We start from the raw sequence: 25,414 nt of genomic DNA, 5'->3' as shown, positions 1-25,414 counted from the left end.
GCTGTGCTTCAGCTGCCGCGGCCACGACCCGCGAGCTGAGCGAACGCCCCATCGGAAGCCGCAGCTACGGGATGACGGCGCTGCTTCCCGGATTCCCTGCGGCTACGATCCGCAGGCTTGCGGAGTTGACCGGGCGCTCCAGGCGCGCAAGTCACCCCACCATCCTGACCTCCTCACCAGCTCAACCGAGGGCCGAACGTCGGAATCAGCGACGCCGACTCTACGACGCATCAGCGGGCCCAACAACGTGTCGCCGGAAGCAGCGACGACGACGTGACGTGGCCATGTCAAGGGACTTCATGTAAATATTTTGAACTGTTTATACGTCGTGTGCGAGGACTTAAGTTAGTGTTTGTAATTATCCAGCTTTGTATATAGTTTGTTGTGTGTTAGGGTTTAGATATTGGTTTGATAACGCGTGTTTTCTTAATAGTTGTATTTTTCTTGTGATCATGCCCCATAAAGGCTTTTCTTAACCCAAACGCTCCTTGCGTCGTGTTTACCACCCTGAGACCGTGACAAAATATTGGCGAGCCTGCCAGGATTTATTTCCTGAATACTCGGTCTCACACGTCGCAGGAACATGGATTATGAGAAGCTGTTGGGGGTAGCCAATTCTCTGGGACTTAGCCGCGAAGAATCGCTTAGCCTTTTTGATAGAGCACAAAAAGAAGCTCGAGAAGCACGCGAAGCGGAAAAAGAAATTTTGTTGTTGAAGTTGCGTTTGGCCGATGTGTCTATCGGAAGAGATGACGCGGACAGATCGTCGGTTTCTTCGGAAATGGAGCCGCAAAGAACAAAGACAATTTGTCCACGAAAGTTAATGGCTCCATTTGACGATAAGCGAGATGACCTTGATGCTTATCTACATCGTTTTGAAAGGATTGCTTTAGGACAAGGCTGGGAGCGATCTGAGTGGGCGACAGCACTTAGTTTGTGTTTAGTTGGCGAAGCGTTGAACGTGTTCGGAAGAATGCCAGCATCTGAGTCAATGGACTACGACAAAGTCAAGAAAGCATTATTGCAGAGATTCAGGCTAACTGCAGAAGGATTCCGTGAGAAATTCCGGAATAGTAAACCAGAGCAATCAGAGACTGGTAAGCAGTTTGCTTGCCGTTTAACAAATTATTTTGATAGATGGATGGAAATGGCAAACACAGAGAAGACGTACGAAGGAGTCAGGGAGCGTATCGTGATTGAGCAGTTCTTGACTTGTTGTAGCCCAAAACTCAATGTTTTTCTTAAAGAGCGTTCATTGAAAACGTCTAGATGATTTCGCTGAATCTGCTGACCAATTTCTGGAAGCGCAAGGCTTGAGGAATTTAGGTAAAAACGAAGAAGAAACTCGTAAAAGAGACGATGATGTAACCCAAGTTAGGCAAGGTGCGGTACCTAAGGTACTTAGATGCTTCCTGTGCAACCGCGTCGGTCATCGGGCAGTCGATTGTCGTGTAGGAGGGAACCGACCACAGGCGCATATCATTTGTCAGCACTGCAAGAGACGAGGTCATCACACAGAAGACTGCAGACTACAGAACCGAGAAAAGGCAGCAGGAGTGGTTTCGTTAAATGGTGGAAAGGCAGCATCATCGCAAGAATCGACCAAGGATACCCAGGATACGTCGAAAACCATGCTCCCGGACAACCAGGACGCGTTCGAGAAGAAGAGAATATCATTGGGTCTTCCTGTAGTTGATGGAGAGATCAACGGAATACGAGTCTCAGTTCTTCGAGATAGTGGGACCAACACGGCCTTGGTGAGACGGAGTTTGATTGGAGAGCAACAACTAACAGGAAAAACAGCGGCGGTTATCATGGTCGACAGCACGGTTAGGCATTTACCTGAGGCCAGAATTCAAGTTTCTACTCCCTACTACTCCGGATGGCTGATAGTGAAGTGTGTAGATAAGCCACTATATGATTTAATATTGGGCAATCTACCAGGGGTAAGAAGCGTCGATGACCCAGATATCAAGTGGAAGAGCAGCTGCACCGACACGGGAAAAGCGAAAGAAAACAGCAGGAGCGTGATCCTAACATGACGACACAAAGAATTAAGACTACGGAGAATAGTCCAGCAGTGTCGTCGGCGATAGCCACAAGATCAAGTACGCAGCGAACATTGAGGGCACTGAAGATACCTACAACCGAAGTACTTGCGGTGACGCCAACAGAATTTGCAGAAATGCAAAGAAAGGATGATTCACTACAAGCCTGTTTTGAGAAGGAAGGAGAGGCGACTACAAATAAAAGAGGAAGAACTATTTTTGAATTCCAGAAGAAAAATGGATTGTTGTACAGAAGATGCAAGTTTACCTCGGGCAGAGAAGTGATGCAGTTGGTGGTTCCTAAATCACTACGACGGACGGTCTTGAATTTGGGACACGACAGCATCATGGCCGGGCACCAAGGCATAAAAAGAACGGTGGCGAGGATCACAGAAGAATTTTTCTGGCCAGGGCTACAAAGCGAAGTAAAGCGATATGTAAAATCCTGTGACATTTGCCAGCGGACGATACCAAAAGGACGAGTGAAACGAGTTCCACTTGGTAATATGCCAACCAATGACATGCCATTTCAGAGAGTAGCGATAGACATCGTAGGACCAATAAAGCCGGTATCAGCAAAAGGAAACCGCTATGTTCTCACGATGGTCGATATGGCGACAAGATATCTAGAAGCCATCGCATTAAGAGGCATAGATTCAATTCAGGTTGCCGAGGCTCTAATAGAGATGTTCTCTCGGTATGGTCTGCCCCGAGAAATCCTTAGTGACCGGGGATCCAACTTCACATCTGACCTAATGAAGGAGTTCAACAGGTTGCTCTCGATAAAGCAGTTGCTCACAACGCCGTATCATCCTATGGCGAATGGCCTGGTAGAAAGATTTAATGGCACATTGAAGAACGTGATAAGAAGATGTGTCAAGAAAGACCTACGGATTGGGACCGTTACCTACCAGCATTATTGTTTGCATACAGAGAAGTGCCACAAGCAAGTCTCAATTTTTCACCGTTCGAGATGTTGTATGGACGCACGGTCAGAGGTCCGTTAACTATCCTCAAGGAGGTATGGGCAAATGAAGGACTCGACACCGAAGTCAAAACAACATACACCTACGTGTTGGAACTTCGAGAGAAGCTGGAAGAAACGTGTAAGCTAGCACATCGTAGTTTGGAGGAAGCCAAAGAACGCTATAAGACCTATTACAACAAGAAGGCAGTAGCAAGACGACTCAATCCAGGAGACAAAGCACTTATCCTTCTACCCAGTGATGGAAACAAACTGTTGATGCAGTGGAAGGGACCATTCGAGGTAATCCAGAAAAGGAACGAGATGGATTACGAGCTTCTGGTGAACGATTCTAAAAAAGTATTTCACATCAACATGTTAAAGAAATATGAAGAGAGACCTAATTCGCAAGAATCCGAAGTTGTCAACATGGTAGTCACAGAAGAGAAAGAACACTTGGAAGTACACACCTACAACCACAAGAAAACCATGGGGCTAGAAAAAGCAGTCATTAATCCATGTCTGGACGGAGAAGAAGCAGCAGAGTTAAAATCATTATTGCAAAAGTATGAGAAGTTATTCTCGGACCTACCAGGAAGAACAAATGTGATTGAGTGCAAGTTAGAATGCACCACGGACACACCAGTGTACGTCAAACAATACCCATTGCCACTTGTGGTTCAAGAGTCTATCGAGAAGGAAGTTGACGAGATGTTACGTCAAGACATCATTGAAAGGTCTACATCAGCGTACAACGCACCTCTGGTCGTTGTGAAGAAACCAGACGGCTCTAATAGGCTTTGTGTAGACTTCAGGAGGTTAAACAGCGTATTAGTGTCTGACTCTGAGCCAATACCAAGAGTGGACGTTGTTTTTGCAAAGGTGGCACGAAAAAAGTTTTTTTCAAAGCTTGATTTAGCGAAGGGGTACTGGCAAATACCCATGGAGAAGACATCCAAAGAAAAGACGGCATTTTCAAGTACAAATGGGCTATTTCAATTCAAGTACATGCCATTTGGACTAAAGACAGCCGCTGCAGTATTTACGAAACTCATGAGAAGAGTACTTCACGGTCTGAAAAACGTAGAACATTATATTGACGATATTTTGGTGGCAACAGACACTTGGGAAGAGCACCTGGAAGCATTAGAAGGATTATTTTATAGATTACAGGAAGCCAAGCTGACCATCAAGCCAACGAAGTGTGAATTTGGTTTTCATGCGGTGTCATTTTTGGGACACAAGTTAGGCATGGGACGCATTTCGACGAAAGAGGAAATACTAGAGAAGATTCAAGAAGCAAACCCACCGAAGAACAAGAAAGAAGTACAGTCTTTTCTGGGATTGACGGGATTTTACAGGGATTTCATTCCACATTATGCGGAGATAGCTGATCCTTTGGTGGAATTAACAAAGAAAGGTGCAAGCAATATAGTGAAATGGACAAAAGCGCAACAGGACGCATTTGAAACACTCAAGCAGCACATGGCCAATCCTCCCATTCTGGTGGCGCCCAACTTAGAAAGCGAATTTGTTTTGCGCACAGATGCTTCAGAGAAAGCGCTTGGGGCGGTGTTGCTGCAAGAAAACGACAATGTATTACATCCGGTATTCTATGCAAGCAAACGATTGCTCGAAAGGGAAAGGCACTACTCGACTGTGGAAAAAGAATGTTTAGCTCTTGTATGGGCAGTCAAACGGTTTCACATATACCTGTATGGAAAACATTTTAGGGTGCAGACAGATCACCAACCCCTTGAGTTCCTAAATAAAGCAAAGTTGACTAATTCCAGAGTGATGAGATGGAGCCTTGCGCTTCAAGAATATAGTTTCCACGTAGAATACATCAAGGGAAGAGAAAATGTTGGAGCAGATTTTATGAGTAGAGCTTCATAGTATATAGCGTGACAAGTGTTATCAAGAGTTTACCCTAGCAGTGTTGTGGTTTAGGAGTATTGGACAATGACTTTTTTGTGTGCAATAGTGAACTCGAGAATGTGTACAGTGCAGTGAACAAGTGAAGTGAAGTGAAGTGAAGTGGTGTGCGGGGAAGGTACCCAGTGGTGCAACTGACAAAAATGGTGAAAGCCATCAAGGGCTAATGCTGCAACGACGTGTGAAGACGGCGGACATATCCGGTACAAGGAAGACGCAGTTTTTCACATGGAAAAACTCTTGAAGGTGGGCATATGTCATGAGCCACAAAATGAAGAAAGAAAGAAAAAGAAAAAACAGAAGAAGAGAACAAGAAGACACGTGGAGTCGGTGACAGAAATAAAGAAAGAAGAAGTTAGAAAATAAGAGCGGTCTCAAAGGAATACAACATGAAAGCAAAAGAAGAAGCACAAAAGTGCACGCGCAGCTACGTGGCCAATGGGATAAGGGACACGTAGCCGAAGAGAGCAGTCCAGCTACGCTCTGGGACGCAGGCAGGGAGAAGGAGCTGGAGGCCGAACAGGACGGGTGAATCGCGGAGACGGCGGCAACCCAATGGAAGCTGTGCTTCAGCTGCCGCGGCCACGACCCGCGAGCTGAGCGAACGCCCCATCGGAAGCCGCAGCTACGGGATGACGGCGCTGCTTCCCGGATTCCCTGCGGCTACGATCCGCAGGCTTGCGGAGTTGACCGGGCGCTCCAGGCGCGCAGGTCACCCCACCATCCTGACCTCCTCACCAGCTCAACCGAGGGCCGAACGTCGGAATCAGCGACGCCGACTCTACGACGCATCAGCGGGCCCAACAACGTGTCGCCGGAAGCAGCGACGACGACGTGACGTGGCCATGTCAAGGGACTTCATGTAAATATTTTGAACTGTTTATACGTCGTGTGCGAGGACTTAAGTTAGTGTTTGTAATTATCCAGCTTTGTATATAGTTTGTTGTGTGTTAGGGTTTAGATATTGGTTTGATAACGCGTGTTTTCTTAATATTTGTATTTTTCTTGTGATCATGCCCCATAAAGGCTTTTCTTAACCCAAACGCTCCTTGCGTCGTGTTTACCACCCTGAGACCGTGACAAAATATTGGCGAGCCTGCCAGGATTTATTTCCTGAATACTCGGTCTCACACGTCGCAGGAACATGGATTATGAGAAGCTGTTGGGGGTAGCCAATTCTCTGGGACTTAGCCGCGAAGAATCGCTTAGCCTTTTTGATAGAGCACAAAAAGAAGCTCGAGAAGCACGCGAAGCGGAAAAAGAAATTTTGTTGTTGAAGTTGCGTTTGGCCGATGTGTCTATCGGAAGAGATGACGCGGACAGATCGTCGGTTTCTTCGGAAATGGAGCCGCAAAGAACAAAGACAATTTGTCCACGAAAGTTAATGGCTCCATTTGACGATAAGCGAGATGACCTTGATGCTTATCTACATCGTTTTGAAAGGATTGCTTTAGGACAAGGCTGGGAGCGATCTGAGTGGGCGACAGCACTTAGTTTGTGTTTAGTTGGCGAAGCGTTGAACGTGTTCGGAAGAATGCCAGCATCTGAGTCAATGGACTACGACAAAGTCAAGAAAGCATTATTGCAGAGATTCAGGCTAACTGCAGAAGGATTCCGTGAGAAATTCCGGAATAGTAAACCAGAGCAATCAGAGACTGGTAAGCAGTTTGCTTGCCGTTTAACAAATTATTTTGATAGATGGATGGAAATGGCAAACACAGAGAAGACGTACGAAGGAGTCAGGGAGCGTATCGTGATTGAGCAGTTCTTGACTTGTTGTAGCCCAAAACTCAATGTTTTTCTTAAAGAGCGTTCATTGAAACGTCTAGATGATTTCGCTGAATCTGCTGACCAATTTCTGGAAGCGCAAGGCTTGAGGAATTTAGGTAAAAACGAAGAAGAAACTCGTAAAAGAGACGATGATGTAACCCAAGTTAGGCAAGGTGCGGTACCTAAGGTACTTAGATGCTTCCTGTGCAACCGCGTCGGTCATCGGGCAGTCGATTGTCGTGTAGGAGGGAACCGACCACAGGCGCATATCATTTGTCAGCACTGCAAGAGACGAGGTCATCACACAGAAGACTGCAGACTACAGAACCGAGAAAAGGCAGCAGGAGTGGTTTCGTTAAATGGTGGAAAGGCAGCATCATCGCAAGAATCGACCAAGGATACCCAGGATACGTCGAAAACCATGCTCCCGGACAACCAGGACGCGTTCGAGAAGAAGAGAATATCATTGGGTCTTCCTGTAGTTGATGGAGAGATCAACGGAATACGAGTCTCAGTTCTTCGAGATAGTGGGACCAACACGGCCTTGGTGAGACGGAGTTTGATTGGAGAGCAACAACTAACAGGAAAAACAGCGGCGGTTATCATGGTCGACAGCACGGTTAGGCATTTACCTGAGGCCAGAATTCAAGTTTCTACTCCCTACTACTCCGGATGGCTGATAGTGAAGTGTGTAGATAAGCCACTATATGATTTAATATTGGGCAATCTACCAGGGGTAAGAAGCGTCGATGACCCAGATATCAAGTGGAAGAGCAGCTGCACCGACACGGGAAAAGCGAAAGAAAAACAGCAGGAGCGTGATCCTAACATGACGACAGAAAGAATTAAGACTACGGAGAATAGTCCAGCAGTGTCGTCGGCGATAGCCACAAGATCAAGTACGCAGCGAACATTGAGGGCACTGAAGATACCTACAACCGAAGTACTTGCGGTGACGCCAACAGAATTTGCAGAAATGCAAAGAAAGGATGATTCACTACAAGCCTGTTTTGAGAAGGAAGGAGAGGCGACTACAAATAAAAGAGGAAGAACTATTTTTGAATTCCAGAAGAAAAATGGATTGTTGTACAGAAGATGCAAGTTTACCTCGGGCAGAGAAGTGATGCAGTTGGTGGTTCCTAAATCACTACGACGGACGGTCTTGAATTTGGGACACGACAGCATCATGGCCGGGCACCAAGGCATAAAAAGAACGGTGGCGAGGATCACAGAAGAATTTTTCTGGCCAGGGCTACAAAGCGAAGTAAAGCGATATGTAAAATCCTGTGACATTTGCCAGCGGACGATACCAAAAGGACGAGTGAAACGAGTTCCACTTGGTAATATGCCAACCAATGACATGCCATTTCAGAGAGTAGCGATAGACATCGTAGGACCAATAAAGCCGGTATCAGCAAAAGGAAACCGCTATGTTCTCACGATGGTCGATATGGCGACAAGATATCTAGAAGCCATCGCATTAAGAGGCATAGATTCAATTCAGGTTGCCGAGGCTCTAATAGAGATGTTCTCTCGGTATGGTCTGCCCCGAGAAATCCTTAGTGACCGGGGATCCAACTTCACATCTGACCTAATGAAGGAGTTCAACAGGTTGCTCTCGATAAAGCAGTTGCTCACAACGCCGTATCATCCTATGGCGAATGGCCTGGTAGAAAGATTTAATGGCACATTGAAGAACGTGATAAAGAAGATGTGTCAAGAAAGACCTACGGATTGGGACCGTTACCTACCAGCATTATTGTTTGCATACAGAGAAGTGCCACAAGCAAGTCTCAATTTTTCACCGTTCGAGATGTTGTATGGACGCACGGTCAGAGGTCCGTTAACTATCCTCAAGGAGGTATGGGCAAATGAAGGACTCGACACCGAAGTCAAAACAACATACACCTACGTGTTGGAACTTCGAGAGAAGCTGGAAGAAACGTGTAAGCTAGCACATCGTAGTTTGGAGGAAGCCAAAGAACGCTATAAGACCTATTACAACAAGAAGGCAGTAGCAAGACGACTCAATCCAGGAGACAAAGCACTTATCCTTCTACCCAGTGATGGAAACAAACTGTTGATGCAGTGGAAGGGACCATTCGAGGTAATCCAGAAAAGGAACGAGATGGATTACGAGCTTCTGGTGAACGATTCTAAAAAGTATTTCACATCAACATGTTAAAGAAATATGAAGAGAGACCTAATTCGCAAGAATCCGAAGTTGTCAACATGGTAGTCACAGAAGAGAAAGAACACTTGGAAGTACACACCTACAACCACAAGAAAACCATGGGGCTAGAAAAAGCAGTCATTAATCCATGTCTGGACGGAGAAGAAGCAGCAGAGTTAAAATCATTATTGCAAAAGTATGAGAAGTTATTCTCGGACCTACCAGGAAGAACAAATGTGATTGAGTGCAAGTTAGAATGCACCACGGACACACCAGTGTACGTCAAACAATACCCATTGCCACTTGTGGTTCAAGAGTCTATCGAGAAGGAAGTTGACGAGATGTTACGTCAAGACATCATTGAAAGGTCTACATCAGCGTACAACGCACCTCTGGTCGTTGTGAAGAAACCAGACGGCTCTAATAGGCTTTGTGTAGACTTCAGGAGGTTAAACAGCGTATTAGTGTCTGACTCTGAGCCAATACCAAGAGTGGACGTTGTTTTTGCAAAGGTGGCACGAAAAAAGTTTTTTTCAAAGCTTGATTTAGCGAAGGGGTACTGGCAAATACCCATGGAGAAGACATCCAAAGAAAAGACGGCATTTTCAAGTACAAATGGGCTATTTCAATTCAAGTACATGCCATTTGGACTAAAGACAGCCGCTGCAGTATTTACGAAACTCATGAGAAGAGTACTTCACGGTCTGAAAAACGTAGAACATTATATTGACGATATTTTGGTGGCAACAGACACTTGGGAAGAGCACCTGGAAGCATTAGAAGGATTATTTTATAGATTACAGGAAGCCAAGCTGACCATCAAGCCAACGAAGTGTGAATTTGGTTTTCATGCGGTGTCATTTTTGGGACACAAGTTAGGCATGGGACGCATTTCGACGAAAGAGGAAATACTAGAGAAGATTCAAGAAGCAAACCCACCGAAGAACAAGAAAGAAGTACAGTCTTTTCTGGGATTGACGGGATTTTACAGGGATTTCATTCCACATTATGCGGAGATAGCTGATCCTTTGGTGGAATTAACAAAGAAAGGTGCAAGCAATATAGTGAAATGGACAAAAGCGCAACAGGACGCATTTGAAACACTCAAGCAGCACATGGCCAATCCTCCCATTCTGGTGGCGCCCAACTTAGAAAGCGAATTTGTTTTGCGCACAGATGCTTCAGAGAAAGCGCTTGGGGCGGTGTTGCTGCAAGAAAACGACAATGTATTACATCCGGTATTCTATGCAAGCAAACGATTGCTCGAAAGGGAAAGGCACTACTCGACTGTGGAAAAAGAATGTTTAGCTCTTGTATGGGCAGTCAAACGGTTTCACATATACCTGTATGGAAAACATTTTAGGGTGCAGACAGATCACCAACCCCTTGAGTTCCTAAATAAAGCAAAGTTGACTAATTCCAGAGTGATGAGGTGGAGCCTTGCGCTTCAAGAATATAGTTTCCACGTAGAATACATCAAGGGAAGAGAAAATGTTGGAGCAGATTTTATGAGTAGAGCTTCATAGTATATAGCGTGACAAGTGTTATCAAGAGTTTACCCTAGCAGTGTTGTGGTTTAGGAGTATTGGACAATGACTTTTTTGTGTGCAATAGTGAACTCGAGAATGTGTACAGTGCAGTGAACAAGTGAAGTGAAGTGAAGTGAAGTGGTGTGCGGGGAAGGTACCCACTGGTGCAACTGACAAAAATGGTGAAAGCCATCAAGGGCTAATGCTGCAACGACGTGTGAAGACGGCGGACATATCCGGTACAAGGAAGACGCAGTTTTTCACATGGAAAAACTCTTGAAGGTGGGCATATGTCATGAGCCACAAAATGAAGAAAGAAAGAAAGAAAAAGAAAAAACAGAAGAAGAGAACAAGAAGACACGTGGAGTCGGTGACAGAAATAAAGAAAGAAGAAGTTAGAAAATAAGAGCGGTCTCAAAGGAATACAACATGAAAGCAAAAGAAGAAGCACAAAAGTGCACGCGCAGCTACTTGGCCAATGGGATAAGGGACACGTAGCCGAAGAGAGCAGTCCAGCTACGCTCTGGGACGCAGGCAGGGAGAAGGAGCTGGAGGCCGAACAGGACGGGTGAATCGCGGAGACGGCGGCAACCCAATGGAAGCTGTGCTTCAGCTGCCGCGGCCACGACCCGCGAGCTGAGCGAACGCCCCATCGGAAGCCGCAGCTACGGGCTGACGGCGCTGCTTCCCGGATTCCCTGCGGCTACGATCCGCAGGCTTGCGGAGTTGACCGGGCGCTCCAGGCGCGCAGGTCACCCCACCATCCTGACCTCCTCACCAGCTCAACCGAGGGCCGAACGTCGGAATCAGCGACACCGACTCTACGACGCATCAGCGGGCCCAACAACGTGTCGCCGGAAGCAGCGACGACGACGTGACGTGGCCATGTCAAGGGACTTCATGTAAATATTTTGAACTGTTTATACGTCGTGTGCGAGGACTTAAGTTAGTGTTTGTAATTATCCAGCTTTGTATATAGTTTGTTGTGTGTTAGGGTTTAGATATTGGTTTGATAACGCGTGTTTTCTTAATATTTGTATTTTTCTTGTGATCATGCCCCATAAAGGCTTTTCTTAACCCAAACGCTCCTTGCGTCGTGTTTACCACCCTGAGACCGTGACAGGCACCGCTCCCCTCTTCTGAGAAGAGCACCACCAAAGTCAACACATCAGAGGCAGACTCAAGCAAGACGTCCTCCAGAGCACGCAACGAACCAGGCAGCAGATACCGCAGTGCGCGAAGGCGTCGCCGCCAACGAGCTCACCAACAAGCCGCGTCTTCCGGTTGGACGAGGGCACCGCCCCCAGCCTGAGCAGACACCGTCACTTGGTAGGATGGACGGGATTCGCCCAAGGCAACGGATACCATGTGCCTCGAACAACGGACCCGTCGCTGAAGAACCCGGTTAGTCAAGTAATCGACCTGCTTCCTAGGGTAGAAGCAATGGACACTGATAAGCCTGAGATAAAGCGAACACGCGAAAATGATACGGACTCGAGCGGTTCGCAGAAAGATGGTAAATCTAAGGTCCCGAAAAAGCTGCGCTCATCGGGTTCCGCTGTGGGCGGAACTCTTTATTAGCCCTGTAACATGGCGACGTTTTTTGCTTGCATCGTGGCGGTGGTGCATACTCTCTCTCTGAATGTTCAAGGGTTTCGGTCCGTCGACAAACAGAGAGAGGTGTTGCACTTCGCGCGAGCACGGGGCGTCGAACGTGCTTTTCTTAGGGGAGTGTAATTTCCGTACACGCCTCGACGTGTCAAACTTTAAGGCCCGGTTTTCTGTCGATGGTTTCTTTTCTTTAAGAAATGCTGTGTCTTGCGGTGTAGGAGTGGTGTTCTTAAACCCCCATTTTAGAAAGGGAGCCCACCGTACGTACGGTATCGACGGCCGCACGTTAGCAGTCGAATTTTGGCTACGCACGAGACGGGTGAGGGCACAAGCGATATGTGCACCCGCACGCCAATCCAATTCCACGAAATTTTTTGAGTCATTAGACACATTCATGTTCGAGCATTACCCGACGTTTATTGTCGGTGATTTCAACTGTTGCCTAAACGAGGGCCGCGACACTCGCGGAACCGGACGGTCCTGCCACTATCGAGGAACGCGTGGGTTACGTCGGCTTGCTCAGCAATTTCGTCTGTCCAATGCGTGGGTGCAGTTGCATGGCAATGCATTCGGGCCAATTTGGGAAAAGGCAGGTCAGCGAGCAGACTAGACAAATTCCTTTTTCCGCCTGAATTAAGCTGCTTCTTCGAAAGTTGTGAAGTTCTAGGCTTTCCTGCGGGCACACCACGCATCTGGGAACATCGTCTAATGTCGGTACGTCTGGATCTCGGTGAGATTATACCGAGAAGTGATTTATGGCAACTAGACACCAGTCTGCATGACAGCCCTGGTCGAGCGTGGCGCGGAGCGCCGCACTTGGGACTATTTCAGGACCGCATGGCGCTCGGTGCTCACCCGAGCAGGGCACGCCGTAAAACGCGGATCACCCGCGAATTAAATGAAATTCTTGGACAGATGCGAATCGTCCGCAACGCAGACACTCTAACGGTTGTAATGCAAAACTACCTTGACTTGTTGAAGGCTAGATATGAAATCTTGCTCCGACAGTCGTCCAGAGCGGCCAGCATTGCTACAACCCAGGGTAAACCTTTATCCGACCCAGCCGTGCTCCGGTACATACAAGCAGGCTCGGTAGAGGAAAAAGGGCCTACTAGAATTCCATACGTCACGCTCCCGGATGGTACTCATAGCGACTGTTCGTCCGACATAAGTACTGCCTTTACCCAGGACGTGGCCGAGGTACTCACTGTCGAGGAAGGCAGCTGGGACAGGAACGATTACAGCGATAGACTTAGGGAATTCTGTCGAGACCTGCCCCAGGTAACAGAGGACGTCTTATGGCACGTACACAGTAGCGGCAAAATGCGCGCGGCGCGCCGCCGGCGGCAAAACGCAGCAGCGGCAGGGCGGCCACACCAACCGGCGGCGCGCCGCTGCGGCAATCACGTGACAGACTAGACTCTCTCCCCCCCTTCTCGAACTATCCGTTTGCTCGGTCCGGGAGCTGACGCGTGCAGATGATAGTGCGAAACGAGTTTAGGCTAACAGCGGAAAACAAGCTGTCGGGCCGGTCCGCATGTCACCAGTTTCCCGCGCGCACGTCACGGAAGCGGGCCGCTCTCATTGGTCTCCATCCGCGGCACGCGGCAAGCCGCAAAAAATCGGTCCAGGAGCGATCCCTGCCGCGGCAAGAAAAACCTGTTTCGCGGCTGCTTTCGCGGCGCGCCGCGCGCGTTTTGCCGCTAGTGTGAACGTGGCATTACAGTATCTATGCCAGCCAGCGGCACCCGAATAGCTATGGGCCGTAGTAAAAGTTATGAATGCCTCTTCTACGCTCGGCCCAGATGGCATCCCATTTCAGTTTTACGTGCGGTTTTTCGATGCCGTCAAAGAATCGCTTCTGTCTGTGGTCAATAGGTTCATAGTAGACGAATTCGGCCAGACTCTTTAAACGACAGCCGGATTGTCCTCCTACCCAAGCCAGGTGACCAGGCCTCAGACTGATGACGTTGCTAAATGCGGACTATAAGATAGTCTCGTCATTGCTGGCGAATAGAATAAGAGGCGCTCTTTCTGAGATAATCAGCCAGACGCAGATGTGGAGTCTTTCAGGGCGATCAATCTTTTAATATTTAGCATTGACGAGGGATCTTTTTACGTTCGCTTCTAGGACACGTATCCCAGGCTGTTTCGTATCGCTGGACCAAGCGAAAGCTTTCGATCTCGTCGAGTACCAATACATGTTCGGTGTACTCCAAGCTTTCGGCTTTCCCGTCGAATTTGTAGATAAGATCGGCCTCCTGTGTTCGGGTTTATCTCCGAAGCTGCTCGTAAACGGCCGTATAAGTGATTCTTTCCCCGTGACACGAGGCCAATGTACCCGCACCTGTTTGTTCTTTGTCTTGATCCTTTGTTGTGTCGCATTTCACTTTGCCCGTCGATATGCGGCTTTCCATTGCCAGGCTAAGGAGAAATAAAGGTGTCCGCATATGCAGACGACGTATCCCTTTACTTGAGAAATGAAGAGAGCTACTACGCCTTCTTACGTTTATTTGGGGAATATGAATTATCCGGAGCCTTTTTGAACAAAGACAAAAGCAAGGCGATGGCCTCCGGGAACTTTGCATCCGCCCTCGACGGAGAATTCGGGTAGGTAGCTGAAGTCAAAGTCCTGCGAGTAGTGTTCCTCACGTCCGGGGAAGTACCACAGGAGACGTGGACAGTCCTGCGTAAGAAAGCTGAAAAGAAGCTGTCGGTGGCATCAAAGTTTTCACTGACGTTAGCCGAGCGCAGCTACATAATAAAATCCAGTGTTTGCGCGGCATTTTATTACGTAGCACGCACAGCGCAGGACTTCACAAAGGACTTCACGCAGGACATCACAAAGGTGAGCCACACTCTGCGTGTCTTTCCTATTGAACGACAACACTGAACTAATAGCACGCCCGCTCCTTCGGCTTCCAACGGAACTAGGTGGTTTTAGCATCCGTTGCATCAGAACAATGAGCTCTGTCTTCGCATTGCGAGGTTTCTACGACCTCGTGAACAACGCCGAATACCCAGGCAGAAAACTTGAATATTAATTCCTAGGTACCTGCAGAAAGCTATTTTTATCAGAAAAAAGGACAGGTCCTACGGCGGAATAGCCACCGCCATTCATTAAATATGTATGTAGCAGCCTCCAGTCCATTCAAACAGCTTTACCTGATGTTGATTTAGTAAACACCCCGGCGACGGAGGTGTGAGAATGTTTTGCCGTAGAACATTTGACGCACGAAGAGCTGCAGAAGTGCAAGAGCGTCAACTGGCGCAGTCTCACTTCGTCGTCCGTGCCCGCCGAGGTGCGCGAATTCGGCTGGAGACGAGGCTGGCGCGTTTTGCCTACACGGAAACGCACGGCAGCGTGGGGAATAACTGCCAATAACCGCTGCCCTCAGTGCAGACAAAAACATTACGACATGCCTTGTTCGACTGTCCAGTGTCAAAAACTTTTTGGTTCATGCTGTCGCGAATGTTCCATGTACGTACATAGTCAAAAACAAAACCGCGAATTCTCTTCCATGTTATTTTTTGTGCATAGGTGCATTTGTGGTGTGGCGCCAACGAGGATCGGCGGCACTACAGGGGCAGCCAAAGCGAGTATGTACCCGTTGCTACGCCGTCTACGCAAACACATGTACGAACAGGCGTGTGTAGACTTGAATAATATGAACGAATACCAGTTCCTACGGAAATTGTCTGCAATATTTATAAACTCCGGAATGGGCGCATAAATGCAGTGTTGTTACCGTATTAAATCCTTTTTCTGGCAAACCAGATCACCTGCGAGACTTGTACGTCACCATTGTGTGTTCCGCGCTTTTTCATAATGTGTGATGATTATATATGTGGCAGGTGTCATTAGCGTTTGAATGTTTTTTTTTTTTTTGTACAGGAAGCTGCAGGTGCCCATGTATTTTCAAGAATGTTTTTTTTTTCGTAATAAACTTCTCTCCATGCCAGATTTTCTGCGACACGGGGCCCTTAACGCTATCGCGCTAAAACACGACTTGTCACGAAATCCCGCAGAAGCGTCGCTCATCAACTCGCGCAACTTGCGCATGACCTTCCAAACTATATGATACGGCGCCCGCTAAACGGCGTGTCGCTGTCTCGAAACTATGCCGTACCGTGAGAACACGACGTTTTTGGCGGCCGGTAATAGGCGTGCCGCTATCTCAAACTATAAGCCGTACCGTGAGACCACGACGTTTTTGACGCCCGTTAATCAGCGTGTCGCTGTCTCGCAATTATATGCCGTACCGTGAGACCACAACGTTTTTGGCGCCTATTAATCGGCGTGTCGATAACTGGAAGCTATGCCGCTCCGTGACACTGCCCCCCCCCCCCCACACACACACACACACTTTCAGAATATGACAACATAATATGCACTTGCAGAGTGGCATTGTCGGGCAAAAAAAAATCGAACAGAACACCACACGTCTATGCATGCAACACCAACATGCTCCACTTAACTGCATAATGACCCTAAATAATTCATAACTAAAATGTCATATGTTCGTTCTCTGCATCCATTATTAACGCACGTAATAGTGCCACTGAGAGCCACGTTGACTTCACGGATGTACTATCAGACTCGCTCTCACTTTGCGGTCAAAACTCGCGTGCGACTCACGCATTACAGAAACAAAAACAAAAAAAAACGCTTAACCTTGCACTCGGGAGTGCAACGCTTGAAACAGCGAAGCTCGGCGATCGTAGCCCGGCATTTTCCGGAATTGGGCGCGAAGTTTTCATCTTATTATTCATGATGATGATAATTTTTTTCGCGCGTCTCGGACTTACGGCCGTCATTGCGCCTTGCATAGCACAGCTTCGAATGCCGAAACAACGCTACAGGAGACCCCCTCCGTGAATGCGTCTCTCTCTCGCTCTCATAGCGCGCAAAACCTCTTCACCTCGCAGGGCACGAGAGTACGAACACGCGAGCTGCGGACGAAGACGACGACGCTCGAACCCCGCAGGGGCGTCTGCGTCAGCAGGCGTTTGGTGTGTTGCGACACCACGGACCCGACCACATGAGGGTTGGCCCCTCCCGCGTTTAACCGTACGTGGCTTAGCTGTGTCCGGGGAAAAGGGGATCCTGGAGGTTGAGCCGAAGCCGGGTGTTTGGACCTCTATGGGCCGCCGGCGGAGCCAACACATCTCTTTGCCCTTCGGCACCCCGGAGTGACCCGCCCGGGGGAAATCGGCGGTCGCCTTTTCCTGTCCCTCTCCTAAATCTTTTCTTCTCCTATCAACTTACCTTTCTCCCCTGTCATCTCCTTTCTTCCCAATTTTTCTGTTTCTCCCAGGCGGCTTGGGTTAATCTGGTGCGGTATATCCAACCTTGAATATGGCGCATTGTGTTATAGCAGCGATGCACGGCTGGCGTGTGCAAGTCATTGCTATGTCAAACTTGTAGCGTCCCCTTGTTGGGCTCCGTGGTGGGTGGCTGCCATTGCTGCCGAAGTAACTGCATTCAGCATGCATAGAGCATCATTACCTCTGCTACTCGATCGTACCGCTACAAAGCGCGTACGCACCGAAGTCTCCTTGAACTTTTTGACTCCACGCAAAGAATCTTTTTCACAATATCGCGTTATCCACAGTGATAAACCTGAAAAGCCCGTAAGAGTAATATCACATTTCCTCTTTTCTAAATCCCTGACGGACACCATTGGACCAGGCTATAAAGCTAGCAAGATGGCAAGCGGCGACCTCCTCCTTGAGGTTCGTGACAAGCTGCCACATGAAAAGCTCGCAAATCTCACAACCTTTGCAGACATACCTATAACAGTGACCCCACATCGTTCCCTCAACACAGTCCGAGGCGTGATTTCAGATTCGGACCTCTTAGAACTAACCGTAGCAGAACTGTTGGAAGGCTGGCAAGACCAAAATGTCATTGAGGTAAAAAGAATAAAAATCAGGCGAGACAACAAAGAAATTCCCACAAAACATCTGATCATTACATTTGCCTCTAGTGTGTTACCAGAAATCCTTGAGACAGGCTATACAAAAATCCGTGTAAGACGCTATATTCCCAACCCTTGTCGATGTTTTAAGTGTCAGAAGTACGGCCACGGCTCGCAAAGGTGCCGAGGTCAACACACCTGCGGAAAATGTGGTGACAAAGACCACACTTCCGAAAACTGTTCTGGAACACCCCACTGTGTGAACTGCGAAGGCGACCACCACGCATATTCCCGATCCTGTGAAACCTGGAAAAAAAGAAAAAGAAGTAATTACATTGAAAATCAAAGAAAACATATCGTTCCAAGAAGCACGAAAATGTGGTTCTCTTTTTCATACCGCAAGCTATGCTGATGCGGTGCGTAAGGGGGCAGCGTCGCAGCAGACTACGGCATCGACCCGGTCCACAAACAGTGTGGCTGCGGCTGTGCCACCAGCCCCCTTCGCGAAAGCAGCTCATGCTGCTTCACCGTCTGCGAAAGGGGGCCCGTCAACCTCCGGGTTGGTGGCCCCAAAGGTCTCGTTCGACGTGTCGCCTTCACGTCCAACACAGCGCTCTCAAGGGCGCGTGTCCAGCGCCTCACAAGAGGCGATGGACATAACAGCTATTCAGAGGGCGCAGCCAGCGCCTAAGGAGCGGCGGGATTCTCTCGACCGCTCCAAAAAAGACAAAACTCGCGTCACGGCGCCTGGAAAGGGCCCCGTGAGCTAATATTACTCTCTTAAACACACAGCACAAACACTTTCTTCATTATGGAGACACAAATACTACAATGGAATGTTAGAGGGCTTATTCACAACCTCGACGATAAAAGAAAACTCGTACGCAAACGTAAAACAAAGTTGCTGTGTGTTCAAGAGACAAATCTGAAACCTACAAACACAAAGTTCCTGCGTCAATACACCATCTTTCGAAAAGACCGCGATGAGGCTAACGTCTCCTCCGGCGGTGTTGCAATAGTAGCAGTTAAGTCTGTAGCTTGCCAACATGTTGACCTCCAGACGCCCCTTGAGGCAGTGTCAGTTTGGGCAATTCTTCTCGGGAAGTTGATAACTGAATGTTCCATTTACATACCCTCAAATCATCACCTCGAGAAAACAGACTTCTATAATCTTATTGATGAGCTTCCCGAGCCCTACAAACTCGTGGGAGATTTTAACGCCCACAAGACGATGTGTGGACACTCACGATGCGACGCGAGAGGCCATTTCGTAGAAAACTTTTCAGTGAACTCCGGTGCATGCCTCTTCAATCAGAAGGGGCCAACGTATTATAATCTTCACCACAATTCCTATTCATCGATAGTCTAGCGATTGGATCGGCTTCTCTATTTCCCGATTTAGAATGAAATGTGAACAAAAAATCACAGCATATCCACGGGGTGAATGATGATGAGTGGGCGAAGCTCCGGAGGGAATCATCGGATCTCCCGCTTAAGGGGACGCTAGCACAAACGCGTTAGAAACGTGCAGTACTCTCTAGTAAGGGGGAGCCGTCACAGCGTGTTACGCAGCCATTTACACATGCCGGAACGTGCACCGCGTTTGCCGACGCCATCACATGACTGCTGAGAGGAGCATCACATGCTGCCCCCCGTATTCATAAACGGTCCTCGACTTGAACTTGACTTGCCACCGCTTTGGGCAGCGCGTTCGAAACGCGTTGAAGGTAAGGCGGAGAGGCCACAGCGTCTTACACCAGCTTCTTACACGGGCCGTAACGCGCTAGCACAAACGCTTTAGAAACGCGCTAGAAACGCGGCCTTTCGTTAATGTTGGGTATTTATTGCCATCGTGGTGCGTGTGTCCATGTCCGCTTCGTGGCCTAGTGAATTCTGCTCCCGGTCACTGACGCGTGCGGACGCAGGATGGTTGGCTCTGAGCGAGCTGCGACAGCGGTCGTCAACGGCCGTGGTAGCCCGTCGTTTTCCGTGCCCAAGGACTACAGGATTATTTTGCCCAACGTTTCATCAGGTGAAGCTATGAAGCGTGCAGTCATGCTGCACTGCGACATCTCAGGTCGTCCATATCGCATCGAAGACTTTCGAAAGCCCTTACAAGACGCCGGCGTCATCAAGGACGTTGCTGTAATAGGTGCCTACCAGATGTCCCACGTCTGGCTCGTTAACCTGCGGACGGATGAAGCGAAAAAGAAGCTTATAGAAGCAGGAAGGTTGGTCGTCAAGAATCGTCTTTGCATCGTCATCGACCCCAACAGGCAAGAGGTGCGTCTGAAGTTGCATTGGGTGGCTTTGGATGTCACGAGCGATAACATTCGGAGGGCATTCAGTGAATACGGCGAAGTGAAGGAGGTGACCAATGACAGGTGGAAAGCGGAGGGCTTCGAATGTGCTGACCCTCTGACAAGGTTTGTGCGATTGTTTTTGAAAGAGAGTATCGCACTGGATAACATACCGCACCAGATGCGCCTGGGCAGCGGTACAGTGCTCATTGTGGCGCCAGGACGAGCCCCTCTTTGCCTTCGTTGCAAGCACACGGGTCATATACGGCGTGATTGCAGGGTACCGAAGTGCGCCGAATGTCATGCGTTTGGCCATGGACAGGAGGCATGTACTCGCAGCTACGCCAAAGCCGTGGGCAGATCTACGGTTGTAGACCAAAGCGAGCTTGTCATGGATGAGGAAGAGGCAGAGCAAGCTGCGACACCTGCGAAGAGCGGAACCGAACAGGGAGCTGACAAGGAAGCCCGCGTCTCGGGGCTGCAGACGCTGGCCATGACGGTGTCCAGCGTCGGTGAGCACCAAGAGACTGCTACAACGAACGCGGTTGGCGTTGGTCCGGTGCTCCAGGATGAGGGCCCCACGGGAGAGTCCTCGGACGCGACCAGCGTCTCTCAAACGCAGCAGGCAGCAAGCATAAAGCCAGCGGTCGACGAAAGTGCTCTGGGAAATATGGACGCGGAGACAACCCCGGCAAAGCGTCGCCATGACGACGTGAGTGCGGTGTCGCAGGAGCCGCGTCAGAGAGCAATCTTGTACTTAAGGTATACTTAAATCGGCACTTAACTACCTGAAAGTAAAGTACAGCTGCTGGCTACCTTAAGGGCTACTTTCGCTGTTTTCTCGTCAAACAAAATGGCCGACTACTATGGCAGTCTCGCCGAGTTCACCGATTTTGCTGGCCGTGTAGAAGAAGTTGCACAGGATGAAGCATATCGTTATGCGCCGCCGTTACGCCCCGTTCTCAGGGATCGGCAGAATCCAATAGAGGCCTATAACGACGCGGAATTCCTGTGCCGGTACCGCTTTTCCAAGCGAGCGGTGATGCGGCTGTTGGAAATGCTGCCGCTACGCCCAAAGGACCACGAACGCGGTCACCCTGTTCCGCCACTGCTCCAGCTCCTCATCGCGCTGCGATTCTACGGCGCCGGAACCTTTCAAGTTGTTACCGGGGACCTTGTTAATGTGTCTCAAGCAAGCGTGTCACGCATCAACACACGCATATCAAGAATGATAGCTGACACATTGTTCCCGCAGCTTGTGAAATTGCCCAACGCCACTGAAGCGGCCGTGATAATGGAGGAATTTTTTGCCATGGCGCGTTTCCCTGGTGTAAGCGGGTGTATAGACTGTACTCATGTGCGCATGAAAAATCCCGGCGGAGAAGACGCGGAGGTGTTCCGGAATCGAAAGGGCTACTTCTCAATCAATGTCCAGGTATGTATACTGCACTGCCATTGACATAAATACCGAATATGCGAATACCCGATTTATTACCATGTTTCCACAACTAGCAGTGTGACGCTGTATGCACAACATAAGTTGTATTACTTCAGGAGCATTCTGGGCTGCTCCACAGTGAAAAAAAATGTCTTGTTTTGCAGGCGATCACAGGGCCTCAGCTTCAATTTTTTGATTTGGTGGCCAGCTGGCCCGGTTCGGCTCACGACAGCCGGATATTCGACAACAGTTGGGCCAGAGTACAATATGAAAGAGGGACTGTGCCTGGCATCCTACTAGGCGAGAATGGGGTATCCCTGCAGGTCCTACCTCATGACCCCATTTAGGGACAGAAGGACGAAAGACAGCCCTCAGCACAGGTGAAGTCAAGTTAGAGGAATGCTATTGGGTATACAAAAAATGCGTAAACTGAACAAAAAAAGTTGTCGCAGTTTCACCCGAAAGGCGAAGCATCAATTGCGATAGCAACTTAGTAGAGAGCTATACGGAGTAATGATATTAGCTTTATGAGCTGTATAAACTTGGACATGCAGCAGCGCCGGCAACACGCAGAACTGTTGTCGACGCCGTCGGCGTTTTGCCCGAGTTCGCTCAAAACGCGTGCAGCGTTGGTGACTGTTGCCGGAGCCTTTGATATAAATAGGCACTTGGTGCCGCAGCTAAACGTCGCCTCCCTTCCCCCCCCCCCCTCACGGCCTTTCGTGCGTCACAAGAAGGCGCGTTTGCTCTACATATAGGGTGATTGTAAAGGAGGAAAGAGACGCCTACTTCTGCAGCCCTTAAGGGAGCACGGCACAGAACTCGCGTTTGTTCTCCGCCGTGCGTTCACTCCCCGTGAAAGCGCGCGTCCCTCGCGCCCTTTCACTCGCACATACAGCGTTCGGTGGCGCGCGGCGACGATTTCATCTCCATTGACGTCATACGGAACCTCACGGCGACGGCGACGGCAACGGCGACGGCGACGCCGACGGCAGAAATCTGCTTTGGAGTGTCCATATAATTGCTATCGCAATAAAATGCTTTCTTAAGGTACAACGAGTCCCTCTCGCGGACTCGCTGCAGTGTGGAGAGGACGTTTGGAGTGTGGAAGCGAAGGTTCCCATGCCTCGACATGACGCTTCAGATAACAACATCAGTTCCCATCGTCATCACAGCTTGTGCCGCACTCCATAACTTCAGCCACCTCCTAAGAGAACCAATCCCACCTCCACCACAAAGCCAGGAAAATCATTACAGCGGTTCGCCGGCTCCTACGTCACCTGCTCCACCAAGACCACCAGCAATGCCACCTGTGCCAGACACAGCAAGCGGTTTCAGGATGAGGGAGCGCATAGTCACACAGTATTTCGCTTAAACGAAATGACACAAAATAACAGACATGACTTTATTCGTACTGTTTTTTCATTATGTCGAGTTGGAGTTTAACCATTTCTGCCTTTGCTTTCTGATTAGCTATTTTTAATCGAAACAGCTCCAGTTTTTCACTGTGCTGTGCTTTCTTCTGCTTGTGTTCGATGCGCATGAATTTCAGCCTCAATAAATGCTCCTTTTTCTTTTGATCACGGTCCTCTTTGATGGCATCTAGGCGGGCACCCAATTCAATTGAGACCGCCGTTTGCCTCTGGCTGCTGCAGGTTGAAGCGCGTTTCGTGCCAGCTGGCACAGCGGCGCTAGAACTTGCCGCTGCAGCGGCACTGGAACTTGCTGCAGATGGCACCACCGCCATTGCGTGGTTGGCTGTCTGAAGTGTCTTGTACTTGGCCATGGGGGCGTGCAGTATTTGTTGAAGCATCTTCCATCGGGCTACTGTTGTCGTCCCATGACCAGAGGTCTGTTGATTCGTCGTACATGTCTTGACAACCTGCAGAAACAGTTCAAATGAGCACACTGCTAGGTGATTCTGCATAGCTACACCAAAAGTGTCGCCCTGTTGTGAACATCTTGCTGTACATGTGCACTCTGCAGCTGTGTAGTGCCTGAAGTGCCCTTTGTAACAATTTTATTTTTATAAATGCAACGCACTGCAACCTGTGTTATATTTTCAACGTTTGTTCCTGCCGACATCAGCCAGTACAGTATGAAAGCACCGAGGCCTGTCAAACACACCATTGGGAAAATGACTGAAATACTGGACACTGAAATGTGTACGTGATAGCTCCAACGTAATAAATGAAGAGCGTTTTTGTTACAAAAAATTGAACGTAACAGACCGAAAACATGGGCAATGAAAAAAATATGATTAAGCCATACCAGCGACCTGTTCCAGAGGCCTGTCTTGAGTCTCTGACAGCAGTGCAGCGACAGCAGGTGTGCACTGCGATTTGGAAGGCTGCGATCCCCCTGGCACAGCATTATGCCGGCTGCGGTCACTGTCACAGGGATTGGGCAGCCGAACAGCCATGTGTGACGCGATGTCTCCAACGCGCTGCAGCTCGTCGGTCATCTGGCTTGGTGGTGGTGTTCCGCCACCTGGCATTACAAAAAGAAAAGAAGCGGGTGCATATTACATATAGAATGAGGCTTATAAAGTTTTTTTTAAAGCCCAGCATACAGAGTGACCATTGAACGAACGCACAAAACACACGAAACAAATGTGTAAACGCAGCGATGCGTCTACTGCTCCGCGGAATAAATGCCGCGATTTCGGCTCTTCACTGCACGTAGCACAAATGTAACAAAAACGCAATCCCGATAGCAGACGCTGTGACAAAAGTACGGCTCGCCAACTCTGCTGCCCTTTAAGGCGACTTCATGCACGGCCGGAAAGAGACGCGCTGGCGTTCCTTCTTATTAACGCGCTGGCGTTCCTTCTTATTAGCTAAAGAGAAGGCATGTGAGCGCGTCTCTCAAGTCCGGCCGTGGTTCAGGTTATCTAGTTAAATGTCTGTGCTCTGTAAAATGCACACATGCAGGATATGTCGCCAGTAATATCGCAATTTCAGCCAAAGCAACGCTTACCTGTAGCAAACCGCTCCCGCATGTCTTCAGCGTTTGTTCTTCTCCACTTGTCTTTCAAGTTCTCCCAGCATTTCTTCAGTTGGATCCATTTGCGCGGCGTCACGTTGTGGCGGCAGTTAAATTCGTCCTCGATTTTTTCCCAGGCCTGTCGTTTCCGACTCACGGACGCCGCGTCAGTCCTCTTGTTTTCCACGACGCTGCGGTGGCGTGAGAGCAGTTCCAGCAACACGGCGCGTTCATCTTCAGAGAAGTTTTTCTTTTTCTCCATGGTCGCGTCAAACAGATTGCACACACACACCGTAATGAAGCGCTTAACGTCAGAGGCACAGAAACACTGCAATAAACCGCACGTAACAAACGCAACATAACTATTGGGACGGCGAGAGAGGCGACAGGAGGCCCGGGTATGACCGGGTGACTGTAGGCCATTGTGGCCAGACGAGTTCAAACAAAGCACTGAAAATGTAAATATTGGTTTCATTTACCCAGCACAGTGTTCATTCGAACGCTACAACATTTCTTTCCCATTATTTTGGTGCAACAGTTATTATTTTGCAAATGAAATACATCGTACACGCCAATTATTTGCGTAGCCTCGACACCATGCGACATACTTGTACCGAAAAGTGTCACTTCGGAAAGTAATACCTAAGTGCCGTTTACGAATCACTTTCCCGCAACTTTCCTCATACTTGTACTTTCCTCACACTTACTGTGCCTCCACTTAAGTTTCGTTTGTGAATACG

General features: G+C 48.8%; 3 protein-coding genes across 3 annotated transcripts; 2 read left to right on the top strand and 1 right to left on the bottom strand.

Moving 5' to 3' along the window:
* The first annotated feature begins 462 nt into the window (after positions 1-462).
* LOC125943451 (uncharacterized) lies at positions 463-12,640 on the top strand. The gene is made up of 3 exons (XM_049662777.1): positions 463-717; positions 6,227-7,336; positions 12,584-12,640. The coding sequence occupies exons 2-3, from the start codon at positions 6,290-6,292 to the stop codon at positions 12,638-12,640; spliced, it is 1,104 nt and encodes a 367-aa protein (XP_049518734.1). The 5' UTR covers positions 463-717; positions 6,227-6,289.
* Positions 12,641-21,104: 8,464 nt separating this feature from the next.
* On the top strand, positions 21,105-23,455 carry LOC119440150 (putative nuclease HARBI1). The gene is made up of 2 exons (XM_049662776.1): positions 21,105-21,686; positions 23,345-23,455. Exons 1-2 carry the CDS (start codon positions 21,105-21,107, stop codon positions 23,453-23,455), a joined length of 693 nt encoding a protein of 230 aa, XP_049518733.1.
* Positions 23,456-23,784: 329 nt separating this feature from the next.
* Positions 23,785-24,996, bottom strand: LOC119440149 (myb/SANT-like DNA-binding domain-containing protein 3). The gene is made up of 2 exons (XM_037705086.2): positions 24,669-24,996; positions 23,785-24,179 (listed from the first exon to the last, which is right to left on the bottom strand). Exons 1-2 carry the CDS (start codon positions 24,934-24,936, stop codon positions 23,950-23,952), a joined length of 498 nt encoding a protein of 165 aa, XP_037561014.2. The 5' UTR covers positions 24,937-24,996; the 3' UTR covers positions 23,785-23,949.
* Positions 24,997-25,414: the final 418 nt, after the last annotated feature.

The sequence above is a fragment of the Dermacentor silvarum genome, chromosome 2 (assembly GCF_013339745.2).
Source record: "Dermacentor silvarum isolate Dsil-2018 chromosome 2, BIME_Dsil_1.4, whole genome shotgun sequence".
In the NCBI taxonomy this organism is placed as follows: domain Eukaryota; kingdom Metazoa; phylum Arthropoda; class Arachnida; order Ixodida; family Ixodidae; genus Dermacentor; species Dermacentor silvarum.
The sequence above is the reverse complement of the archived record's forward strand: the minus strand, read 5'-3'. Positions and strand labels throughout refer to the sequence as shown.

Coding starts and splice junctions, on each gene's coding strand:
- LOC125943451 (XM_049662777.1), top strand. CDS start 6,290: ATGGAGCCGCAAAGAACAAAGACAATTTGTCCACGAAAGTTAATGGCT. Junction 7,337..12,583: donor TTATCATGGTCGACAGCACG/GTTAGGCATTTA, acceptor GCGTGGGTGCAG/TTGCATGGCAATGCATTCGG.
- LOC119440150 (XM_049662776.1), top strand. CDS start 21,105: ATGGCCGACTACTATGGCAGTCTCGCCGAGTTCACCGATTTTGCTGGC. Junction 21,687..23,344: donor ACTTCTCAATCAATGTCCAG/GTATGTATACTG, acceptor TGGCTGCTGCAG/GTTGAAGCGCGTTTCGTGCC.
- LOC119440149 (XM_037705086.2), bottom strand. CDS start 24,936: ATGGAGAAAAAGAAAAACTTCTCTGAAGATGAACGCGCCGTGTTGCTG. Junction 24,180..24,668: donor GCGGGAGCGGTTTGCTACAG/GTAAGCGTTGCT, acceptor TTGTAATGCCAG/GTGGCGGAACACCACCACCA.